The 21,644-nt window shown below is 41.9% G+C and overlaps 1 protein-coding gene across 2 annotated transcripts; it reads right to left on the bottom strand.

The window, feature by feature from the left end:
* Positions 1-214: 214 nt before the first annotated feature.
* On the bottom strand, positions 215-21,165 carry LOC105748997 (zinc finger protein 501-like). 2 transcript variants are annotated; one of them, XM_031949014.1, is made up of 5 exons: positions 21,047-21,165; positions 14,011-14,101; positions 9,414-9,540; positions 8,578-8,673; positions 215-2,002 (listed from the first exon to the last, which is right to left on the bottom strand). In XM_031949014.1, the coding sequence occupies exons 2-5, from the start codon at positions 14,044-14,046 to the stop codon at positions 975-977; spliced, it is 1,287 nt and encodes a 428-aa protein (XP_031804874.1). In that variant the 5' UTR covers positions 14,047-14,101; positions 21,047-21,165; the 3' UTR covers positions 215-974. The 2 variants fall into 2 exon arrangements, with proteins under 2 accessions (XP_031804874.1, XP_031804875.1); XM_031949015.1 differs by lacking the exon at positions 21,047-21,165 and adding an exon at positions 20,708-20,940.
* Between the last annotated feature and the right edge of the window lie 479 nt (positions 21,166-21,644).

The raw sequence follows: 21,644 nt of genomic DNA, 5'->3' as shown, positions 1-21,644 counted from the left end.
GTTTTAGAAAGTGGGAATATTCTATCTTTTATTGACAGCTAGGAGGCAAACTAGATAGAGCATAGGATCTGGAGTCAATGACACCTGAGTTAAAATCTGGCCTCAGACACTTCCTAGACTGTGACCCTGGGTTAGTCACTTCACCCTGTTTGTCTCAGTTTCCTCATCTGTAAAATGAAGGAAATGGCAACCACACCATATTTTTGCCAAGAAAACCCCAAATGGGATCATGAAGGATCAGATATGATTGAAACAATTGATCAACAACACGTCTCCTCCTACCCAAGACTATTCTTAATCATGTAGTAATGTTGCTATTGGTTAGAACTGTAATATTATGCTGATAAAGGCCGGCATTTGAGAAAAAAAAGAGTATATTATAATTTCTTTATGGCTAAGTAAAGACACCAGCTATTCTTCTGTACTACTGATGTAACTTTTTCTTTCTTTATCCCAACCTCAAACATAGATAATCAGACTTTTTACCATTTGGATCACTTAGTTCACTAAAAATAAAGGCAATAATTTTCAGTCACTTTAATGTTATGTAATTATATGTTGTGTAGTTTATTGCAAATACTGGTAAACAGTCAATAAATAGTGTTATAGTCTTCCATTTTAAAAAAAGTTATGAAAAAGATGTGGGAAACTTGGAGTTTTCTTTCTCTATAGAGTCCTTTTTTAATCTGATTCTAAGTCTTTCAGCAAAGTGAAATACTTTTTCACGCATGCATTACTTCAGAAGACTTTGCATTCATAAAGTTTCTTCCCAGTGTGATTCCTTTGGTGCTAAGTTATTTACTTTTAAAGAAGGCTTTGCCAGAAACATGACATTCTTTAGGCCCAATCAAAATCCTCAGATGTCAAACAAGTCTTATAATCTGGCAAAAGGCATTTCCACATTCATTACATTTATAATATGTCTCCTCAGTGTCTGTTCAAGTAAGTGCTTGGTTTTCAGGGCAATGCTATAGTCATTTGATTCCATAAGGTTTTTCTCGAGTATGAATCTTCTGATGTCCGGTAAGTCCTGACCGCCTGTAGAAGGCCTTTCCACATTCATTACATTCATAAGGCTTCTCACCCGTGTGGATTCGCCGATGTCTCGTGAGCTGTGTGCTCCGGCGGAAAGCCTTCCCGCACTCCTTACATTCGTACGGTCTGTCGTCGATATGAATTCTGTAATGGGAAATAAGGTATGAGTTGCAGTTGAAGGATTTCCCACATTTTGTACATTCATAAGGTCTCTCTCCAGTGTGAATCCTCTGGTGTTGAGTAAGTGCTGTGCTCTGGTGGAAGGCCTTCCCACACACCTTGCACACATGAGGTTTTTCTCCAGTGTGAATCCTCCGATGTCGAGTAAGAGTAGGGCTCTGGTGGAAGGCTTTCCCACATTCACCACATACGTAGGTTTTCTCTCCGGTATGAATTTTCTGATGTTGATTGAGTCCCGTTCGTTGGTGGAAGGCCTTGCCACACTCCGTACATTCGTAAGGTTTCTCTCCAGTATGAACTCTCTGATGCAGAGTGAGAGCTGTGCTCTGGTGAAAGGCTTTCCCACACTCCTTACAGATGTAAGGTTTCTCTCTGGTATGAGTTTTCTGATGTTGATTCAGTCCTGCCCTTTGGTGGAAGGCCTTCCCACATTCTACACATTTATAAGGTTTCTCTCCAGTATGAATCTTCCAATGTTGTGAAAGAGCCGGGCGATGGCGGAAAGCTTTCCCACAGTCCTTACACACAAAAGGTTTCTCTCCGCTAAGAATTTTCTGTGGCCAAGGAAGCCGTGTGCTCTGGTGGAAGGACTTTACATTCATACATTCATTACATTCATAAGGTTTCTCCTCATTCTGCTGCCTTCCCAGCCAGCCATCATATTTCAAGGCTTCTCCCAATTTGAAGACACAAGGACTGTCCCTTGAAAATTTTTCCTGGGTTGAGACTTCCAAAGAAATGTCCAGCTCTGGAATGGTCAGCTTGGTTTCAAGTCTAGTCACAAAATCTGAAAGAAATTTTTAAAAGTATAAATATTTCTGGTTCTGCTGTTAACCTAAGATACTATCTTTTGTCTCCATCACTAAAAAATGTCAAAATACAGAATAGCAAACATGACTGAATTTGTAATGATCACAGAAAACTTTCACGGTGCTCTTCAAAATGATCTTGTTAGGGAAATGTCTGTAAATGAGGAAAGTGTCAGTCAAGTCAAACCAATAAGCACTTCCTAAGTATCTACAATGTACCAGGCATTATGCTAAATGCCTGAGGGAAAGCCCCAGCAGAGATCTGGACAAAGCCAGGAGACAAGGTGAGATGGGTAAGAATTCCAGAACATGACCAGTGAAAAGGCCCAGAGTCCAAAGATGGGCTATTCTATTGGAAAATAGCCAGGAAGCCAATACTACCGGATCATAAAGAACTTGGAGGGAGGAAGGTATAAGACTAGGAAGGTAGACAGGGGCAAGGTTAAGAAGCGCTTTAAAAGAGAAATGGAAAATTTTATATTTGACCTTAGAGGTAAAGGGACACAGGACACTTTGTCAAAAAAAAAAGGGGATGGGATAGTCAGACCGGTGCTGTAGAAGATCAATTTGATACCTGAGTGCAAGATGGCCTGGAGGAGGGAGGTATTTGAGGCAGGGAGACCCCCAGAAGGCCATTGCAGCAGTCTAGACATGAGGAAAAATAACATAAATTCATTTCTTTGAAGAAATACAAGTGATCAATTAGTATCTGAAAATTTGTTGATATTCTCTAATAATCAAAGAAATGTTCATATCCCTTAATTTCTGTTTCCCTTGGTTTCCTCAACTGTTAAATGGGAATGAAAATAATAGCACTTATGTTGCAGGGTTGTTATGGTGACAAATAATATTTCTAAAGTCTTAGTACAGTGCCTGGCACATAATAGACCCCACCGAAATGTTTATTCCTTTCTCTCCTTTAAAAACAAAATAACTCCTGAGTCCCTAACCACCCATCAAATTGCTGTACAGATTTTTTTTTTTTTTTTAAAGACAGAAAAGCAACTGTTGCTGGAGCTTCAGACAAACAGGTTTTCTGTTCGACAGCTGGTAGAGCAATAAATGAGCTCCATCATCTCTGTAAAGTAACAGCAATATTTAATCAGTCACACAAAAGAGTATGTGCCTTTTCTCACAGTGGTCACACTAATGAACCTAAATCACAAATGGAGTCTTTATTTCTACTCTTCTAGACACAACTCTGGTTGACACAAACTCTGGTTTAACATTCAACATTTAAGGTTTAAACTGCACCCAGTTCTACATAGAACCGAGTGCTGAAAACTTTCCAGCAAGCTTACTGATGCAGCTTGGATGTAATAACACTTTCTTCAACCTGAGGAGGCCTTCCTATTTTGTTACTGATCCACGCTCTCTCACAACACTGGCCTACCAGCAATAGGACAGCGGCCACAATAGATCCTCTGCTGAAAATCCTAAGTAAATCAGAGTCCTAAGTCAGTCCATGCCTTCGGGTGTAAAGCATACCCTGCCCCTCATCAAGGGCTGCCCCCTGGGGCAGTGGGAGTGAGGGAGATCACAAGCCACTTGATTCCCAGCTACTTCAACCTTCCAGTGCTGCTCTTTGCTGTGAGTACTCATGAACTATGGCCCTTGCTAGCATCTCTAGGTACTATACACCCAAACTCTGCCCTAAATGAGCATGATTCCATGGATATTAGGGAAAAGAAAAAAGCTTCCCCAATTATATTCATTGTCGCTTTTTTTGAAATAGCAATGGAAAAAACCCTAGCTGCCCTGATGACTTTATTTTTCTATTCAAGTGAGAAGTTGTATTGAAATTAAGACAGACTTGATTGTACACATTAAGACAGTTCTTCAAAAAAATTTTTTTCTTTAAAAGAAAAATACTGAAGACCCTTATGTCAAATAAAAGCTGTGTCACTTATCTTAAGATTATAATCTATTAGTAAATTTTATTTTTTAAAAGTTATCTGACTAATTCCAATGGCGCTGTGATAGAAAGTAATCTGCATCTAGAGAGAGGATTGTGGGGACCGAATGTGGATCACAATACAATATTTTCACTTTTTGTTGTTGTTTGCTTGCATTTTGTTTTTTTCTCTTTTTTTTCCCTTTTTAATTTGATTTTTCTTTATTATCAAAATTTTCAACATTTACCCTTGCAAAACCTTGTGTTCCAAATTTTTCTCCTTCCTTTCCCCCATTCCCTTCCCCTGGATGGCAAGTAATCCAATATATGTTAAACGTGTGCAATTCTTCTACACATATTTTCAAAATTATGCTGCACAAGAAAAATCAAATAAAAAAGGAAAAATGAGAAAGAAAACAAAATGCAAACAATAACATAAAGAGTGAAAATGTTATGTTGAGATTCACACGGAAAAATCAGAATAAAAGGGAAAAAGAGAGTCCTCTTTCTGGGTGTCGATGGCTCTCTTCATCACAAGCTCATTGGATCTGGATTGAATCACCTCATTGTTGAAGAGAGCCACGTACATCAGAGTTTTTGATCTGATTTTTCTTGTATAGCACATTAGCTGTGGAAGCATGTATAGGGGACTTGCACATATTTAACATATATTGGATTGCTTGTCGTCTAGGGAAGGGGATAGAGGAAAGGGAGGTAGAAAAAAATTCGAAACAAAGTTCTGCAAGGGTGAATGCTGAGAATTATATGCATGTGTTTTGAACATAAAAAGCTTTAAAAAAAAAAAGTTGCCTAAGGTATGGAAAAATTAAGCAGCCAACTCAAGACCTAAAAGACTGATGTCCAAGGCCAGGTTTAAAGAATAAATACAAATGTAAAAGATAATTCCCAATATACAAAGGAAAATGGCTAAGGAAGGTGAACAGTTTTCTTTGTCTTACAAAAAAATAAGTTATAAAAGGGAGACTGATTTGCAATGGTGGTAAGGATTTTCTACACTGTGGATTCCCTCCATGTATGATACAACAGGCCTAGATGTGCAAGCCTGGTGTGGACTCCATCCTTGAAATTCACTCTTGCTCTAACTCAAAAACTTCTTATAGCTCATCTTTCTTGATCCCCCAGCAACTAATACCCTTCCTCCCTACTTGGAGAAGGCTAGAAAAATCCACTAAAAAAACAAGTAATAACTTTAGCAAAGTTGCAGGATAGAAAAAAAAAAACCTCACATAAATCATTAGCATTTCTATATATTACCACAAAACCCAACAAGAAGAGATAGAGAAATTCATTGAAAATGATTGCAAATAGTATAAAATACATGGATGTGTACCTGTCAAGGTAAATCCAGGATTATATGAACACAATTACAAAATACTTATCACACAAAATAAATTGCTCATGGGTAAAATAAGCCAATATAATTAAAATGACAATACCACCTAATTTATTTATTCATTCATAGTGCCATAGTAACCAAACTATCAAAAATTATTTTAGAGAACTAGAAAATATAAGAAAAAAATTCATCTAGAAGAACAAAAGGTCAAAAATAGTAGAATAATTTTTTGAAAAAGTGAAAGAAGGTGCCCTAGCCATACTAGATCTTAAACTGTATTGCAAAGTGTTAATCATTAAAACATTTTTAAAATAAAGATTTTTATTTATTTATAAATTATAATTATATAAAATATATAAAATTATAATTCACTTATAAAATATTTTATTATTTAAAATTTTAAATATATATATTTTAAAATCTGGTACATTCAAAGAATAGTGATGGATCAGGGCAATAGACTAAATACACAACACATTGTACCAAATGACCACCATAATCCAGTGTTTAAAAATGCAAAGATCCAAGTTTTAGGGGCAAGAACTCACTATTCAAAAAAATTGCTGGAAAAACTGAAAAGTAGTGGGGCAGAAGCTAAGTATAGACCAACATCTTACACAGTATACAAAGATAAGATCAAAATGAGAATAAGATTTAAATGTAAAGGTAATAACATTACAAGGGCTGAATGGAAAAAATTCCCTGTCAAATACATGAATAAGGGAAGATGTTATGACCAAACATGAGATAAAAAGGATCACAGGAGATAAAAGTTAATTGGATTACATGAAATTGAAAGGTTTTTGTACAAAGGGGCAGGGAGGTGAAAAGTATACTGGGCCTAAAGACAGGAAGACTCATTGTCAGTTCACACCTGGTCTCAGATACAGACCAGCTGCTCTGAATAAGTCATTTCACCTGTTTTTTCATTTGTAAAATGAGCTGGTAAAGTACTCCGGTGTCTTTGTCAATAAAACCCAAAAGGGATCAAAAAGAGTCACACGTGATTGAAAAATGACTGAACAACTAAAGCAGAAACAAAATCATTGTAGCTAAACTTAGAAGAAAAATAGGAAACTGGGGTAGCTAAATGGCATAGTGGACAGAACACTGGCCCTGAAGTCAGGAGGACCTGAGTTCAAATGTGACCTCAGATAATACTTCTTAGTTGTGTGACCCCTAGTAATACTTCCTAGCTGTGTGATCCCTGGGCAAGTCATTTAACCCTAATTGCCTCAGCAAAAAAAGAAAAGAAAAGAAAAGAAACTGGAGGAAAATTTTTTTATATTGTCTCTTTGGTAAAGACCTTGCTTTTCAAAAAATATAGTGAGTCAAATTCATAAGAGCCATTCACCAATGGATAAATGGTCAAAGAATATGAAGAGATAGTTTCCAGTGACAATATCGAAACTATTTATAATCTTCGAAAAATGCTCCAAATCACTAATAATTAAAGAATAATTAAAGTTAAAACAACTCCGAGGAAATGAAAATTAAGACAACTCTGAGGTACCATACACACCTCTAAAACTAAGATAACAGAAAAGATAATGATGAATGTTGGAGGGGAAGTAGAAAAACTGGAACAGTAATATATTATTGGCAGAGCTGTGAAACGATCTGACCATTTTCGAGAGTAATGTGGAACTATGCCCAAAGAGTTATCAAACTCTCCATGCCCTTTGATCCAGCAGTGTCTCTACTGGACCTATGTCCCAAAGAGATCATAAAGGAGGGAAAGGGACCCACATGTGTACAAATGTTTGTGGCAGCTCTTTCTGTAGTGGCCAGAAACTGGAAACCAAGGAGATGCCCATCAATTGGAGAATGGCTGAATAAGTTCTGGTATATGGATGTTATGGGATATTATTGTTCTGTAAGAAATGTTCAGGAAGATGATTTCAGAGAGACCTGGAGAGACTTACAGGAACTGATGCCAAATAAAGTGAGCAGAACCAGGAGATCATTGTACACAGCACCAACATTATGTCATGATCAATTCTGATGGATGTGGCTCTTTTCAACAGTGAGGTGATTCAGGCCAATTCCAATAGACTTGTGATGGATGGAGAGAGCCATCTGCACCCAGCGAGAGACTGTGAGGACTAAACGTGGATCACAACATGGTATTTTCACCTTTTTTGTTGTTGAATGCGTGCTTTTTAATTTTTTTCCCTCATTCCGCCCCCCCCCCCTTTTTGATCTGATTTTCCTTGTGTAGCATGATAAATGTGGAGATATGTATAAAAGAACTGCACATGTTTAACCTGTATTGGATTACTTGCTATCTAGGAGATAGGGGTGGGAGAAAGGAGGGAGAACAATTTGGAACACAAGGTTTTGCAAGGGTGAATATTGAAAACTATCTTTGAAAGTATTTGGAAAATAAAAAGCTATTATTCAATTAAAAAATAAAAAATAAAGCAACTTGGAGGTACCATCTCACACCTATTATATTGGCTAACATATCAGAAAAGGAAAATGACAAATACTGGAGGGGGTGTAGAAACATAAGAACACTAATACACTACTTTTTGTTTTTTTATTATAGTAAGTTTATTTATTTTTTAATACACATTGCTTTATGAATCATGTTGGGAGAGAAAAATCAGAGCAAAAGGGAAAAACCATGGGAGAGGAAAAAAAACAAAAAAGAAGTGAGCATTGCATGTGCTGATTTACGTTCAGTCTCCTTAGATGTTTTTTTTCTGAATGCAGATGGCATTTTCTGTCCAAAGTCGTCTATTGGGATTGCTTTGGATCACTGAACTGCTGAGAAGAACCGAGTCTTTCACAGTTGATCATTGTGTATTCTTGCTGTTTTTAACACTAATATACTGCTGGTGGAGTTGTGAACTGATTCAACTATTCTGAAGACCATTTGAAACTAGGCCCCAAAAGCAAAAAACTGTGCATATCCTCTGACCCAAGAATACCATCCTTAGGTCCATATCCCAAAAAGATCAGAGAAAAAGGAAAATGATCTATATTTGTGATGGCAAAGAACTAAAAACTGAGGAGCTTCCTATTAATTGGGGAATGGCTAAACAAATTGTGGTATATGATTATAACTGAAGAGACTTATATTAACTGATGCGAAATGAAATGAGCAGAACCAGGAGAACACTACAGACAGTAAACAGTGCCAGAAAGGGAGAGACACAGAGAGTGAAGGAAAGAGGGAGGGAGAGAAAGAATCTCGAATTCAAAAATAAATAAATAAATAAATGAAAGTTAAAAAATAAAAATAAAAGTGCTGCCCTCAGAATGGCCAGCTGGGATGCTGGGGCTCCCTTACTCACCTGAGCAGCTGACTGTCAGGGTCTCCCCCTCAGGTACCCAAGTGCCTCCTACTTGCTCCAACTGGTAAATCACATCTGGTTTGGAAACTGCAAGTCCTGCTCATTAGAAATGGGAGAGACAACTTGAACAGAACCCTTCCCTTCCCTCTTTGGGGACAAGCAGACACAGCAGGAGAGGCAGGGACAGCCCAAGGGACAAAGCGCTGGGCCCGAGTCAGGGAGACATGAGTTCAAATCTGGACTTGGATAGTTACCAGCTGTGTCACCTTGAGTCTGAGAGGCAGTTTGTTGGGGGCTCAGTGGTTAGGGAGCTAAGCTAGGCTTGGAGTCAGGAAGATGAGTTCAAATCTAGACTCAGACACTAGCTGTGTGACCCTGAGGAAATAGCAAACCACTCCGATAACTTTGCCAAGAAAACCCCATGGCCAATATGGTCCAGGGGATCATGCAGTCAGACACGACTGAAGCACAATAAAAAGAGATATTAGGAAGACGGGACAAAGGGCCCTGAAGGACACAGAAATATGCTCCTAGAAAGCATGGGGTCAATCGGGGAGGAGGGGAGGGGAACAGAAAGCATTCACCCTCACTGTGTGTCTGCAGACAGCTGCCTCGGGGAGAATCTGGGCAAATGGAGCGCAGGACGTCCCCCTCGGAAGCATCAGAAAATGCCCGTTTCTAGCCACAGAAATAAATGACTTTGGGCGCCTCTGTGCTGGAGTGGCCTGTCTCTGGCCCGTGCAAGGGCTTGACATTCAATGCTCCCTCTAAGGCAGGCTAGGGAAAGAAGCACAGACTGCCAGAGGGCAGCTCCTGCGGCCCGGGCCCACCCTTACCCAGCCAGACCAGGTTCTGGTAGTTCTCCAGCATCACGTCCCGGTACAGTTCCTTCTGGGAGGGGACCAGCTGCCCCCACTCCTCCGGGGTGAAGTCCACGGCCACGTCCTTGAAGGTCACCAAGTCCTGAAGCAGCAAATACACTCGTGGGTACAAGCTGTGATACCTGACATCAGACTGGAAGTTCCTTAAGGGTTCGGGCTGTGTTTAGACTCTAACTCTTAGCACAGTGAGTGGCGCACAGTAGACAGTTAATACACTGACTGATTGACTCCCAATAGCACCAGGAGGAGACATGAAAGGAATGGCGCTGCCCAGCTTCGAACCTCAGAGCTTCCATTGAACACCTGGGTTTAAACCCGATTCTGAAACCCGAAGGATGAGCAGCTTCTGAGGGTCCCGCAGGCTTTGCCCTCAATGAGCTCGCTTTCTAACCAGAGACAGGGACAGCCAAGGCCCACACAGGGAGGAGGGAAGGCAACCTGGGAGGGGAAAAGCAGGGGACGGGGGATTGGGAGCTTCCTGATGAAGACAGCTTCAGAGATGGCTCTTGGAGGAACACGGGGGGAGGACAAAGAACTTTCCAAACAGCCTGTGCCTCAGTTTTGGGGGGACAAGGACAGCAGAGGGGGAGCTGGGGAGCCATTGAGGAGAGGAAGATGCCAGGAAGCACTGGGTGTGAAGAGCTTTATGTGCCCAAGGAAGGATTTCAGATTTGCTTCTAAGCTGAGAAGGAACCACGGGAGTTTACTGAGAAGGGCAATGTTGTGGTTCAAGAGTCACTCCTAAAAAGTTGGAGTTCCAGAGCGGTGTCACAAGGTGTCTCCAAAGAATTTGCAGGCTTGGATCCATCTCCAAGGGGCAGTTACACTGATTAAAGAGGGTTAAGTTCTAAAAGAAATTAGCAAAGAATCAAGGGCAAGAAGATAAAATTTATAAGAAAAAGGTAAAAGAGATGGGGAGCTTCATGTCACTGATATGCTCATTTTATGGCTTAGAGGTGAAGTTGAGGAGGGGTCTGGTCCCATAATTCTCTGGGCAGGACTCAAGGGGTGGAACCTTCCAGAGGAGTGTTTTTAGGCCTGAAATGTCACTAGGTCAAGTGGCGGGTGCCCAATTTTGTTCTGTGCCTGCACCCACTTGAAGCACCTCGTTATTGTTGCTCGTTAGTCTCAGAAATTGTTATCTGACAGACAGCAACATTGGTAGCCATAGCATCCCCGTAATACTGAGTGAAATGGGGCAGGATAACCTATGGGAAGAAACAGAGCCTTCCCAAGGACCTCCCTCCAAGGCCAAGGGACCTTCGGGTGACCACTACTTCTTCACTAGAAGTTGCTCCACATCAGTACCGGGGTCAGACGAGAGCTCACCTTGGTAGCAGAGTGAAGGCAAGACTGGACAAGGGGAAGGTGTGACAGGCAGGAGAGGGCTGCTGGAGGCCCGAACTAGAGACAGAGGAAAAGGGGGACAAAGAGATGGGTTGTGGTGCCAGGAAAGATAAGTTGTGGCAAGGACTGGAGGAGAGTGAACGGAATGGAATGAGCATGAGAGAGGAGGAGAGGATGTCCCTGGGTTTTGAGTACATGTGACTGAGAGAAGGTGGTGTATCCCTCAACAGGAACAGGGAAGTTCTTAGAGGGGAAGGTTTGGAGGAAAAGATGATGAGTTCTGTTCTGGACATGCAGGACACAAGTATGAAATCACTCCCATGATGGTGACATGGGGCTAGTTTCAGAAGAAAAACTGGGGCTGGATCAATAAATCTGAGATTCATCAGCCTCGAGATAACCGAATCCATGTTGCTGATGAGATCACCAAGTGAAAGGTTATGGAGAAGAGAAAAGGGCTCAGGAGAGAGACCTGTGGGATCCCGTGGATGAAAATCCCACAAGGAAAAGTGAGGAGAACCTGGAGAGAGCAGGGTCACAGAATAACAAGAGTGGAGAGAATGTCCAGGAGGAAAAAGGGATTAACAGCATCAAAGGTACAGGGAGACAATTCAGAAATGGCCATTCACTCTCTCCATTAAAGGATCGCCAGTAAGTTTTACTGGCAATATTGGAGCAACATTTTCAATTAAATGATGACGTCCAAAGCCAGACTACAGAGGATTCAAAAAGGGAAGGAGGAGGAGGAGAGTGGATGAGGCCACCAAATGGGGAACAGCAGAGAGCCAGAGAGTGACAGCAGCATCAAGTGAGGGTGGGCTGAAAGACTGACCCTCTGGCTCTGCTTCTCCACAACTACGTCCACTCGCTGGTCACCAGACAAAGATCTCAAATTTATGGAAAACCAAGGGAAGACATGTGCACAGTGCACATTGAGGGAAGCAGAGCCAGGAAACCAACATGCAATATAAAGAATATAAATAAGGATTGCAGATTAGAAGAACAGTAGTCATTAAAACTAAATGCTCCAAAATTATAATAATTACGTTCAACCCAAAATATTAGACGGATGGGGGACAAAGTGCTGCTGAAGTGCCAAGTACAAAGAGAAAAGACCCAGATCTCTCTGGACTTATGCTCTAAAAGGGGAAGACAACGCTGAATAAAAAAGTCAGCTACAGGTCAGATGGAAAGGCCCAGAGGCCAAGGGCTGATGGCCTGAATCTCAGCTCATCCCAACGCTAGGGGCAGGACCTCTTCTTACCTGTACATCTAGTCAGCCTGAGGGCAGTTGGTGGGGGAGAGGGGAAGGCAAAGAATGAAGGGAGGAGGAGGATTCTGGCTGGCCCCCGAGTCAGAGCTGGGGTGAAAGCCCCATCTGCAGGGCCCCCTTGCACCATCACACACCTGCTTCTGTTTTTAGCCAAAATTCACACTCAGACTGTCCTTTTTTTCCAATGAGCCCGAGTCATACACTTCATTCTTACATCTCCATAGCGTTCACTTCATACAACTAATTAAAAACATGAAATGCATGATCACTTCACATTCTAAATATTAATTCTTAACTAGAACCTCTTGTTAAAAAGACACTAGGAACCTTTTTGGGCAAAGAAACCAATCGTCCTTAAGAGAAGCAAAGGTCACCCGGTACGGTCTGAGAGCCCGAGATCCAAAATTCAGTTATTGAGAGGTCTCTTGATTCACAAAAGGTGCAACAAAGTCCTCTAGATGCTGATTCAGGCAAGGTTGCATTTCGTAAGTCACTATGTCCTAACTTTGTACTTTCCATGACGTCTCAATCAGCTCTTTACCTGGCTTTCTTACATTATCATTTTAATGTAAGGATTGATGTGTAGATATGATTATTATGGTTACATTCTTAAGATACACACCTTATAATGATTCAGTTACAAGGTTATCTAACAGGAATTTCCCTCAGAACACATCATAGTTTGTTTATACAAAGGTTTTTAATTCCAAATGCTCTAAATGGGGAGCTATAACTATAATTCATACAGTTATTTCTTATCCTAATGATTATAGCTGATAAAAGTTTAGCAAGACAATATAGAGCAAAGCACTAAAGCACTGATTCTTTTCTTCCCTTCACTATATAGATCAATAACTTCCCATTAATGATTAATATTATTTCTAAGACATGACATAATACTCTCATTTATATTTTTATTCCAAGGTCAGACTAATTCCAATGAGTTTTCTTTTTTCTTTCTTTCTTTTTTTTTTTTTTTTTGCTGAAGCAATGGGAGGAGTTAAGTGACTTGCCCAGGGTCACACAGCTAAGAAGTGTTAGGTGTCTGAGGTCAGATTTAAACTCAGGTCCTCCTGACTTCAGGGCTGGTGCTCTGTGCAGTGGATAGAGTGGATAGAGGGCACCCAGATGCCCCTTCCAATGAGCTTTCAATAGCCATAACTACATAGTATTTTCAATTTAACCATAACCCACATATTCTACAGATACCAGGATCACATAAATAAGATATATACTTATACCTGCACATGAATTAAAAATGATCATTAGTGCACATAAACAAGTGTGTATGTGTATATATTCATGTTTATATACATCCAATATGTATATACATATATGTTCCATAAATATATACCTATGTATACATACATAAATAAAATTTTTTCTCTAAATGTTTGGAGCATCAGGGCCCTGCAGACTCTCTTTCGAAAGTTACACATGAGACAGCAATGTTCCACAGTCACTGCTGATTTCCTCTGGTCTTACAGTGAAGTGAGGGCAGTCAGAAGCTTCTTCTCTTCTTTGGAGTCCTGGCTCCAGCACTTACTATCAGGAGGCTCCTAGGCAAGGAACATTTCCCTACTGACACTCAGTTACTTCATCTGTAAAATGGTGACATTATTTTTTCAATGCCAACAGGCTTTTGCAAATCAGATTTTAAATCGTCAAGTGGGATATTAGTATTTTCTCTCATTATTAGGCATTCATGACCGTGAGTCCAGGTCATAGGGCGGGACTGAATCCCTTTACAAAGGATGTAGAGGGGAAAGCTCTAGAACTAGACACAAGAGCTCTAAGGCACTGTGTCAGCCTGGTTCCTGAAGAGCCCAATTTTGGGGGATAAGAAAATATGGAAAGGAAATAGATTTCTAACTGGAGAGCTAAGATACTTATTTCAGAAAAAAAAACAAAAAAAAAACTACTCCCACTTACCTGGTGAGCCACAGGAGGCAGGAAGGCAAAGGCCATGACTTTACTCAATGCTTTTACCTTTGAGGACACTGAGAATCCTCAGCCGTCGGCCCTGGTGGATAAAAAGCAGACATTAGCAGAATTGCCCTGCTTTGTTTAGACCCTGGCTTGTAAATCCTAACACCTCTCCTGGTTAGGCAGAGATTAGAAGGAGCTCATGGACTCCCAGAGCCTCCAGTCTACTGGGGAGATGGGGGAAAAGATGTCTTCAAAATGGAGAAAGTGCTAAGAATTGACAGGAGGACCCAGAATTCATGGAAGATTTGGCTCCAGAGACAAGGTCTGAAGGATGGGAGGCTTACCAAAGGCACAAGTGGGGAACATGGCAGAAATGCCGCCAGGTGCAAAACCACTTCCAGCTCTGGTCTGGGAAGGAGAGTCATGGGAAATGACATCTGGCAAGAAGAAGGGAACTAGGTTGGGAGCCTGGGGGATCAATGTGAAAAGGAGGAGTCCATGTTTTGTCCTAGAGGCCCCAGGGCAAGCCCAGCAGGTTTCAGAGCCCACCAGGGACATGGGGCCATGCCTGGGGCAGGTCTGCAGAGGACTCATCTGAGAGGAAAGAACTTAAAACCATGAAGGTTATCTTACTGCTCCACCTAGGCTAGCCAAGAGGCCACTTAAAGAGAAAAGAGGTAAGATGAGGAGATTCCCCTTGCCAGTACAGGTCAGCACCTTCTCTGCAATTTATGGTTTTAGAGCTGATTGGAATACTTGGTGAAGTGACTTGCTCTGGGTCAAGGATGGGCCTTGAACCCCGATCTTCCTGCTTTAGATGCTCCTCAGTAGCCATTTTAGCTATTTTGGATCCACTGGAGGAGAGATCCAAGAGGGGTGGGACCTCTGCTTGGCGGGGATAAGAATCTTATTGTTTCCTGTTTTCTCAGCAAAGTGAGAATGACTTTTTGGAAACTGCACAACAAAAACAGCTCATGAGTTGAAGAATGGCTGAATAAGTTATGATATATGAATGTTATGGAGTATTATTGATCTATAAGAAACGACCAGCAGGATGATTTCAGGAGAGACTTACATGAACTAATGCTAAGTGAAGCAAGTAGAATGAAGAAAACATTGTACACAGTGGCAACAAAACTATGCAATGGATATGGTACTCTTCATCGACGAGGTGATTCGGATCAGTTCCAATGATCTTTCATTGGATGGAGAGAGCCATCTGCATCCAGAGAAAGGACTATGGGGACTGGTGTGGATCACAACATAGAATTTTTATCTTTGTTGTTGTTTTCTTTTTTGTTTTTTCCCCTTTTGATGTGATTTTTCTTGTGTAGCATGGTATTTGTGGAACTATTTATAGAAGAACAGCACATGTTTAACATATACTGGATCACTTGCTGTCTAGGGGAGGGAGGAAGAAAAATATGGAGCACAAGGATTTGCAAGGATGAATGTTCAAAATTATCTTTGTACATATTTTGAAAATATAAAGCTATTGTTACAAAATAAATAACCCAAAGAGCCCATCACGCCAGAGGACCCTTACTGACTTTCTAAGTAGGATTTCTAAATCACTAGATGAGGGGAATGCTACAGCTATAATTTACCTAGATTTTTAGCCAAGCTTCTGGTCAGCATTTGGATTAGGTGACCATTAAGGTCCTTTTAAACTCTCACTCTGTGATTGTGGGATGCTCTCTTGGGAGGTGAGACAGGAGGTGGGAAGGGCTTGGATGGGATGGAACATGGGCTGAAGAAAACGGAAGAGTAAGGATAGTTTTGAGGTCCCAAATGATGGATGGTAATACATGGAACCGAAATATGGAAAGTTGTAAAAGGAGAGGCTTGAGATAAGAGAGGGAGGGTAATGAATTCTGTTTTGTATAAGACGATGGAAAAAATAAAAACATAAACGGCCTATGGGAGAGGTGGATGAGGACATTTGAAGAAAGAAGAACCAAAAGCTAAGAGGATTTAGGAGTCTGGAGTGGTCACAGCAGGAATGGAGGAGCTTGGAAAGGGAAAGATGAGAAGAGGAGGGAAGAGGAGGGGGAAGAGACAAGAACAGGATCAAAGTCAGAAAGGAAGACGATGGGAGGAGGACACAGGGAAGATGGAGAATACGATGTAGGAAAGAGAAGGAAAGCAGCAGGAGAGAAAAAAAGAACTTTTTAAGACTTTCCTGAGGGCTTGCAGAAGACAATGCTAAGCCCTCTTCTGGACTTTTTCCATCACGCTTTCGCTTTCGATGTCTAGGGAATGCATTGCTGGGATTCCCACTGTCCTGTTAAGGCTGGCTCTGGTCCTCCAGTACTCCCTTCTCACTAGTCCCTTCTGCTCCTCTGGCCCAACCCTCTGCCAAAGGACTGAGCTATGGGCTCCAGGGTATCTATTTAGGGAGGGGATTCAGTTGGGCTTCTCCCCACTGCCTATAAGCTACATTGCTTTGGAACTTCTTCAGAATTCTCCATCATGCCCCTTGTGCCAGGTTCATTCTTCTCCCCCTCACTTCTCTTCCCACCCTTGCTCCCCTTTTTCTGCTTCCCTTTTTGTGTAGTCTCCCCCCCCCCCCCCATTAAATTCTAAGTGACTAAAGCTCAGGGATAGCCCTTGTTTTTATTTGCATTTTGTATCTCCTGTGTTAACACAAAGCCCAGGACCTAGTAAGGTACTTATTAATGTTTACTGACTGACTGAATGTAGGGTGGGGTTCTAACCCCAATTTAAAGCAGGCCCAGGCCAATGATGCCTTTTTCCCTCTCCAGGCAATACTGATGGCTTGTCTCTACAGAACTTTCTCTACTATGTTCACTAATATCAGTAATCAACTTGCATGTGTGAAATGACTTAGCGTCCAAATTTATAAAAGTAACAGTACAGAAGCTTCAAGAAGACAGATAGTTACACTAGTAATGGGAAACGCCAAAATCCCTCTCTCAGTTTTGGATAAGTAAAAACAGTATGGATAAAAGGGAAAATATGCAACTGAATAAATTGCTGGAAGAACCAGAGTTACAGTGTCTTCTAAATGATACAGTAAAGGAATATATATATTTCTCAGCATCACCTGGAAATTTTGCAAAAACTGATAGTGTACTAGGGCACGGAGATATTGCAAACAAAAGTAAAAAAAAGTAAAAAACAAAAAAAAAAAAAAACTGCAAAAAAAGAGAATCATATGGAATGGGGATACACAGATTTTTTTCCAGTAAATAAGAAAGTGAAGAGAGGATGCCCAGTCTTCCCACTACTATTTGAAATATCTCTCAAAATGCTAGCAACAACAAAAGACAAGAGAAAGAAATTAAAGATGACCAAAGAAGTAAGAAAATTATTTCTGTTGATGAGATGAAAAATCCCAGAGAAACAACAAAGATACTAATTGAGACAATAGTTTCAACAAAGTTGCAGACTACAAAATAAATCCTCAAAAAGCCACAGCATTTGTAATTAATAATAATAAAACAAAAGAAACAATAATGAAAAAGGAAATTGCACTCTCAAAAAGCATAAAATATCTGGGGGGGTCAACTCAAAGTACACAAAAAAATTCATACATTCAGCTACAAAGTATTTCTTAAAGAAATAAAGGATAATTTTAAATACCTACAGGAATATTCTGTGCTCATGAATAGGCTGAGCCAATATAATAAACATGTCATTACCAAAAATTAATGTACATTATTAATGCTATACCAACCAAATTGATAGGGGACTCTACATAGAATATAATATAATAACAAAATTCATTTGGAAAAATAAAAGATCCAAAATATTAAGGGAAATGATCAAAAGAAAGAAGAATGAATAAGGAATAGCACTTTCAGACCTCAAGCTGTATCATAAAGCAACAGTAATCAAAACCATCTGGTACTGGTTAAAGAATAGAGAGATTGATCACTGGAATTGATTAGACAAGGAGCACTCAGAAACAACAGAATTCAAAAACTTAGTGTTTGATAGAATGGAAAACAAATTATTTAGGGAAAAACTCCCTATCTGATAAAAAGTGCTGGGAAATCTGGAAGTAATCGGGATGAAATTAGTCTTAGACCAAAACCTCATATCACATTTCACAGCACATTCTAGATGGATACATAACCTTAACATTAAAAATCATACATAAAAAATTAGAATAGATTATTTCTCTATATCTCTCCCAGCCATTCTCAACCAAACAAGAGAAAGTGGCAATTAAATAACTTTGATCACTTGTGAAACTGAAAAGCTTCTGCACAGGCAAGATTGAAGCAATTCAGATAAAAAAGGAAGTGGTTAAATGGGAAGGAAAAATTTTTGCATCAAATTTCTCCAATAAGGGTTTGGGGTGAAAGACATATAAACTATATGTATGTATGCATAAAATCAATACCATTCCCCAAAGTATATAAACAAACAGTTCTCAAAAGAACTACAAAGTATTCACAACCATATGAAAAATGTTCCAAATAGGAGAAATATGAATCAAATCAACCCTGAGTGTTACATTCACACCCTGTAAATTGACACAAAAAAAAAGGGTGTTTCTTTTTTTCTTTTTTTTTAAGCAACAGTTAATGTTAAAAGGGTTGTGGAATGATAATCACACTGATACATTGCTAGTGGAACTAGGGAATAACCACTTTGGAATGATGCAAATTAAGGGACTAAAATGTCCATAACTCTTTGAACCAGAGATTCATTGCTGGGTTTATACCCCAAAGAAGTCAAGAAAAAAGTCTCCATGTACTCCAAGATATTTACAGCAGAATTTTCTGACAACTAAATACTGGAAGCAAAGTAGATGCCCCACAAACTGTGATACACGAATATAATAAAATACTGCTGACATCATAAGAAATAATGCGTGTATGGATACAGAGTAGCCTGGAATGAGCTGGGTGAACTGAAGCAGGGGAGGGCACCCGCCAGAAGGATAAGAATCAGCAGGACTGAAGATGGAGAAACGAATAGGGAGCCCCGGGTAGCCTGGGTGAATGAAGGTGGGAGGCACCCCAGGCCTGTTCAGACAGATCAACTGATCATTCAGTCGGAAGTTTTTTCTCTCTAAAACTTTTTTTTTTTTTTTTTTTTGGTTTTTATTTAATAGCCTTTTATTTACAGGATATATGCATGGGTAACTTTACAGCATTAACAATTGCCAAACCTCTTGTTCCAATTTTTTACCTCTTACCCCCCCACCCCCTCCCCTAGATGGCAGGATGACCAGTAGGGTCTATCAAACTGTGCATACCCTTTGATCCAGCAGTGTTACTACTGGGATTATATTCCAAAGAGATTATAAAGAAGGGAAAGGGACCTGTATGTGCACGAATGTTTGTGGCAGCCCTTTTTGTAGTGGCTAGAAACTGGAAACTGAATGGATGTCCATCAGTTGGAGAATGGCTGAATAAATTGTGGTATATGAATATTATGGAATATTATTGTTCTGTAAGAAATGACCAACAGGATGATTTCAGAAAGGCCTGGAGAGACTTACACGAACTGATGCTGAGTGAAATGAGCAGGACCAGGAGATCATTCTATACTTCAACAACAATACTAGATGATGACCAGTTCTGATGGACCTGGCCATCCTCAGCAGTGAGATCAACCAAATCATTTCCAATGGAGCAGTAATGAACTGAACCAGCTACGCACAGAGAAAGAACTCTGGGAGATGACTAAGAACCATTACATTGAATTCCCAATCCCTATATTTATGCCCACCTGCATTTTTGATTTCCTTCACAAGCTAATTGTACAATATTTCAGAGTCTGATTCTCTTTGTACAGAAAAATAACGTTTTGGTCATGTAGACTTATTGTGTATCTCTCTAAAACTTTCACTTGTCATCCGACGGCTCTCGGGGAGAAGGAGGAGTGCAAGAGGTACTGCAGTGACCTCAGACAGGAATCCAGCTGCAAGGAGGGGTAAGCTCCTTGAGGGCGGGGCTTCTAAGCCAACTACCAGAAGCTGGCCCAACTAAAGTCCAAGGAGCAAAGGTCCCTTCCTGCGCTCCGGGCGGTACTGAGCTCATCTCACAGGACTTTCCCCACCCTGCTCAAGTCTTCTCCCTCTTTTCAACACTACTTTCTGTTCCGACTTCTTCATTAGCCTGTAAGCTCCTCGAGGGAAAAACTTCTGTGTCAGCACAGCAGCTGGCAGCACACAGATCTGAACACTGGCGGCTGACGCTCCATGGCGCCTAGGATGAGGCAGAAGCTCCTTTAGTCTTGATTTAATGCCCTTCACTGGGGGCTCATCTTGACAGGTAACCTGGCTGAGCCCATACAGGGCATTCTCTCCCACCACCAGGCCTTTGCCCATGTGCTCCCCTCAGTCTAGCCTTCCATCTCTCCAAACCTCTACCCCTTAGATCCCTAACTCCCTACAAGGCTCCTCCTACAGGAGGCCCTTCCCAGGGGTGTCTTCCGTCTGCCCAGAGCGGAGTGTAAGCTCCTCCAGGGCAGGGGCGGCCCGCTCTGGTCACAGACGCCCCGCCCTCCAGCCCAGGGGAATCAGAATTTATGGACAGACTGCAGAAGGGCCGGTTCTCTAGGGACGGCCAATAGGAACTACAGGAGGCCCCAGCACCAGGTAAAGGACGAAGGGGCAGCCCTGGGAGGAAGAGCCAAAGAAGACGGGAGGAGGAAAGTTACTAGAGAGAGAGCGCGCAGCAGAGGGGAGCAAAGGCCTCTGATTGGGTGTCAGTCCTACCTTCACTCCCGCAGGGACCAATAAGCACATGAATTTGAGGAGAAGCGTGGTGATCGGCCAGCCCCTTAGAACCCAGGACGGGCATGCGCAGAAGTGACCGAGCTTGTTTTCCCAAGCTGGGGAAGAGCAAAAAGTATCAGCTCCCTGGCTCCCAGAGGGGTGGTGCGCGTGCGCATCAGCGCTAGGCGAGCGCCTCGGAAGAGAGCATGCGCAGAAGCGGCCGGGCTGGCTTCCCGCAAAGGACTGGCATAAAGAGAAGGAAGCTGGCCGAGGAACATGGCGCCCGAGGCCCCGCTCCCTCCCCGCATCCCCACCGTCGGCTCGCTCTCTGGGCGCTACCTTTCTCAGCGGCGGTGTCTCCACTGCCCGGCCTCGGAGGCGGCGCCGAACTGAGGCCTGAGCGGATCCGAGACAGACGCTAAGGGCGCGAGGACGAAAAAACCGAGTGAAAGGAAGTCCCGCGTGGGCCGCGCTCCCTCCCGCCTCCCGGGCTGCAAGGGCTTCTGGGAAACCCAGTGCGAAGGCCCGCGGCAGCTTGTGCGCATGCTCCGGGGAGTCCCGCGGCCGGTCTTCAGGTTGGGAACCCCCGAGGTGGCCCGGAGACAATCTGTTCCCATCCACGTGAGGCGGGGCCCACACGGCCACACGGAGGCCTCGAGCGCTCCCCGAGCATGTTTCCAGCTGGTCCCTGGGAGTTCTTGCAAATCCCTGCTCTACTGTTCCCGGAGCCCATTCCGGCAACGGAATGCGCGCCTCTTCACTCTCAGTGGCGCTGTCAACCTTCGAAGCTGCGCTCAAGGACTGCCTCCTCCTGGAAGCCCCCGAGATCCCTGCCCCTCGTTAGCGCTCACCACTGTTAAATGAAGTTGTCCCATGGCGTGTCACCCCCAAGGAGATGTCATCAAACCTCAGGCGCTATCAATGGTCCCATAAACAC

Source organism: Sarcophilus harrisii, chromosome 1, assembly GCF_902635505.1.
Source record: "Sarcophilus harrisii chromosome 1, mSarHar1.11, whole genome shotgun sequence".
Taxonomy (NCBI): Eukaryota; Metazoa; Chordata; class Mammalia; order Dasyuromorphia; family Dasyuridae; genus Sarcophilus; species Sarcophilus harrisii.
This window is presented reverse-complemented; position numbering and strand designations above follow the sequence as displayed.

Coding starts and splice junctions, on each gene's coding strand:
- LOC105748997 (XM_031949014.1), bottom strand. CDS start 14,046: ATGGCCTTTGCCTTCCTGCCTCCTGTGGCTCACCAG. Junction 8,674..9,413: donor CCAGAACCTGGTCTGGCTGG/GTAAGGGTGGGC, acceptor TCTAATGAGCAG/GACTTGCAGTTTCCAAACCA. Junction 2,003..8,577: donor CCTGACAGTCAGCTGCTCAG/GTGAGTAAGGGA, acceptor AATTTCTTTCAG/ATTTTGTGACTAGACTTGAA.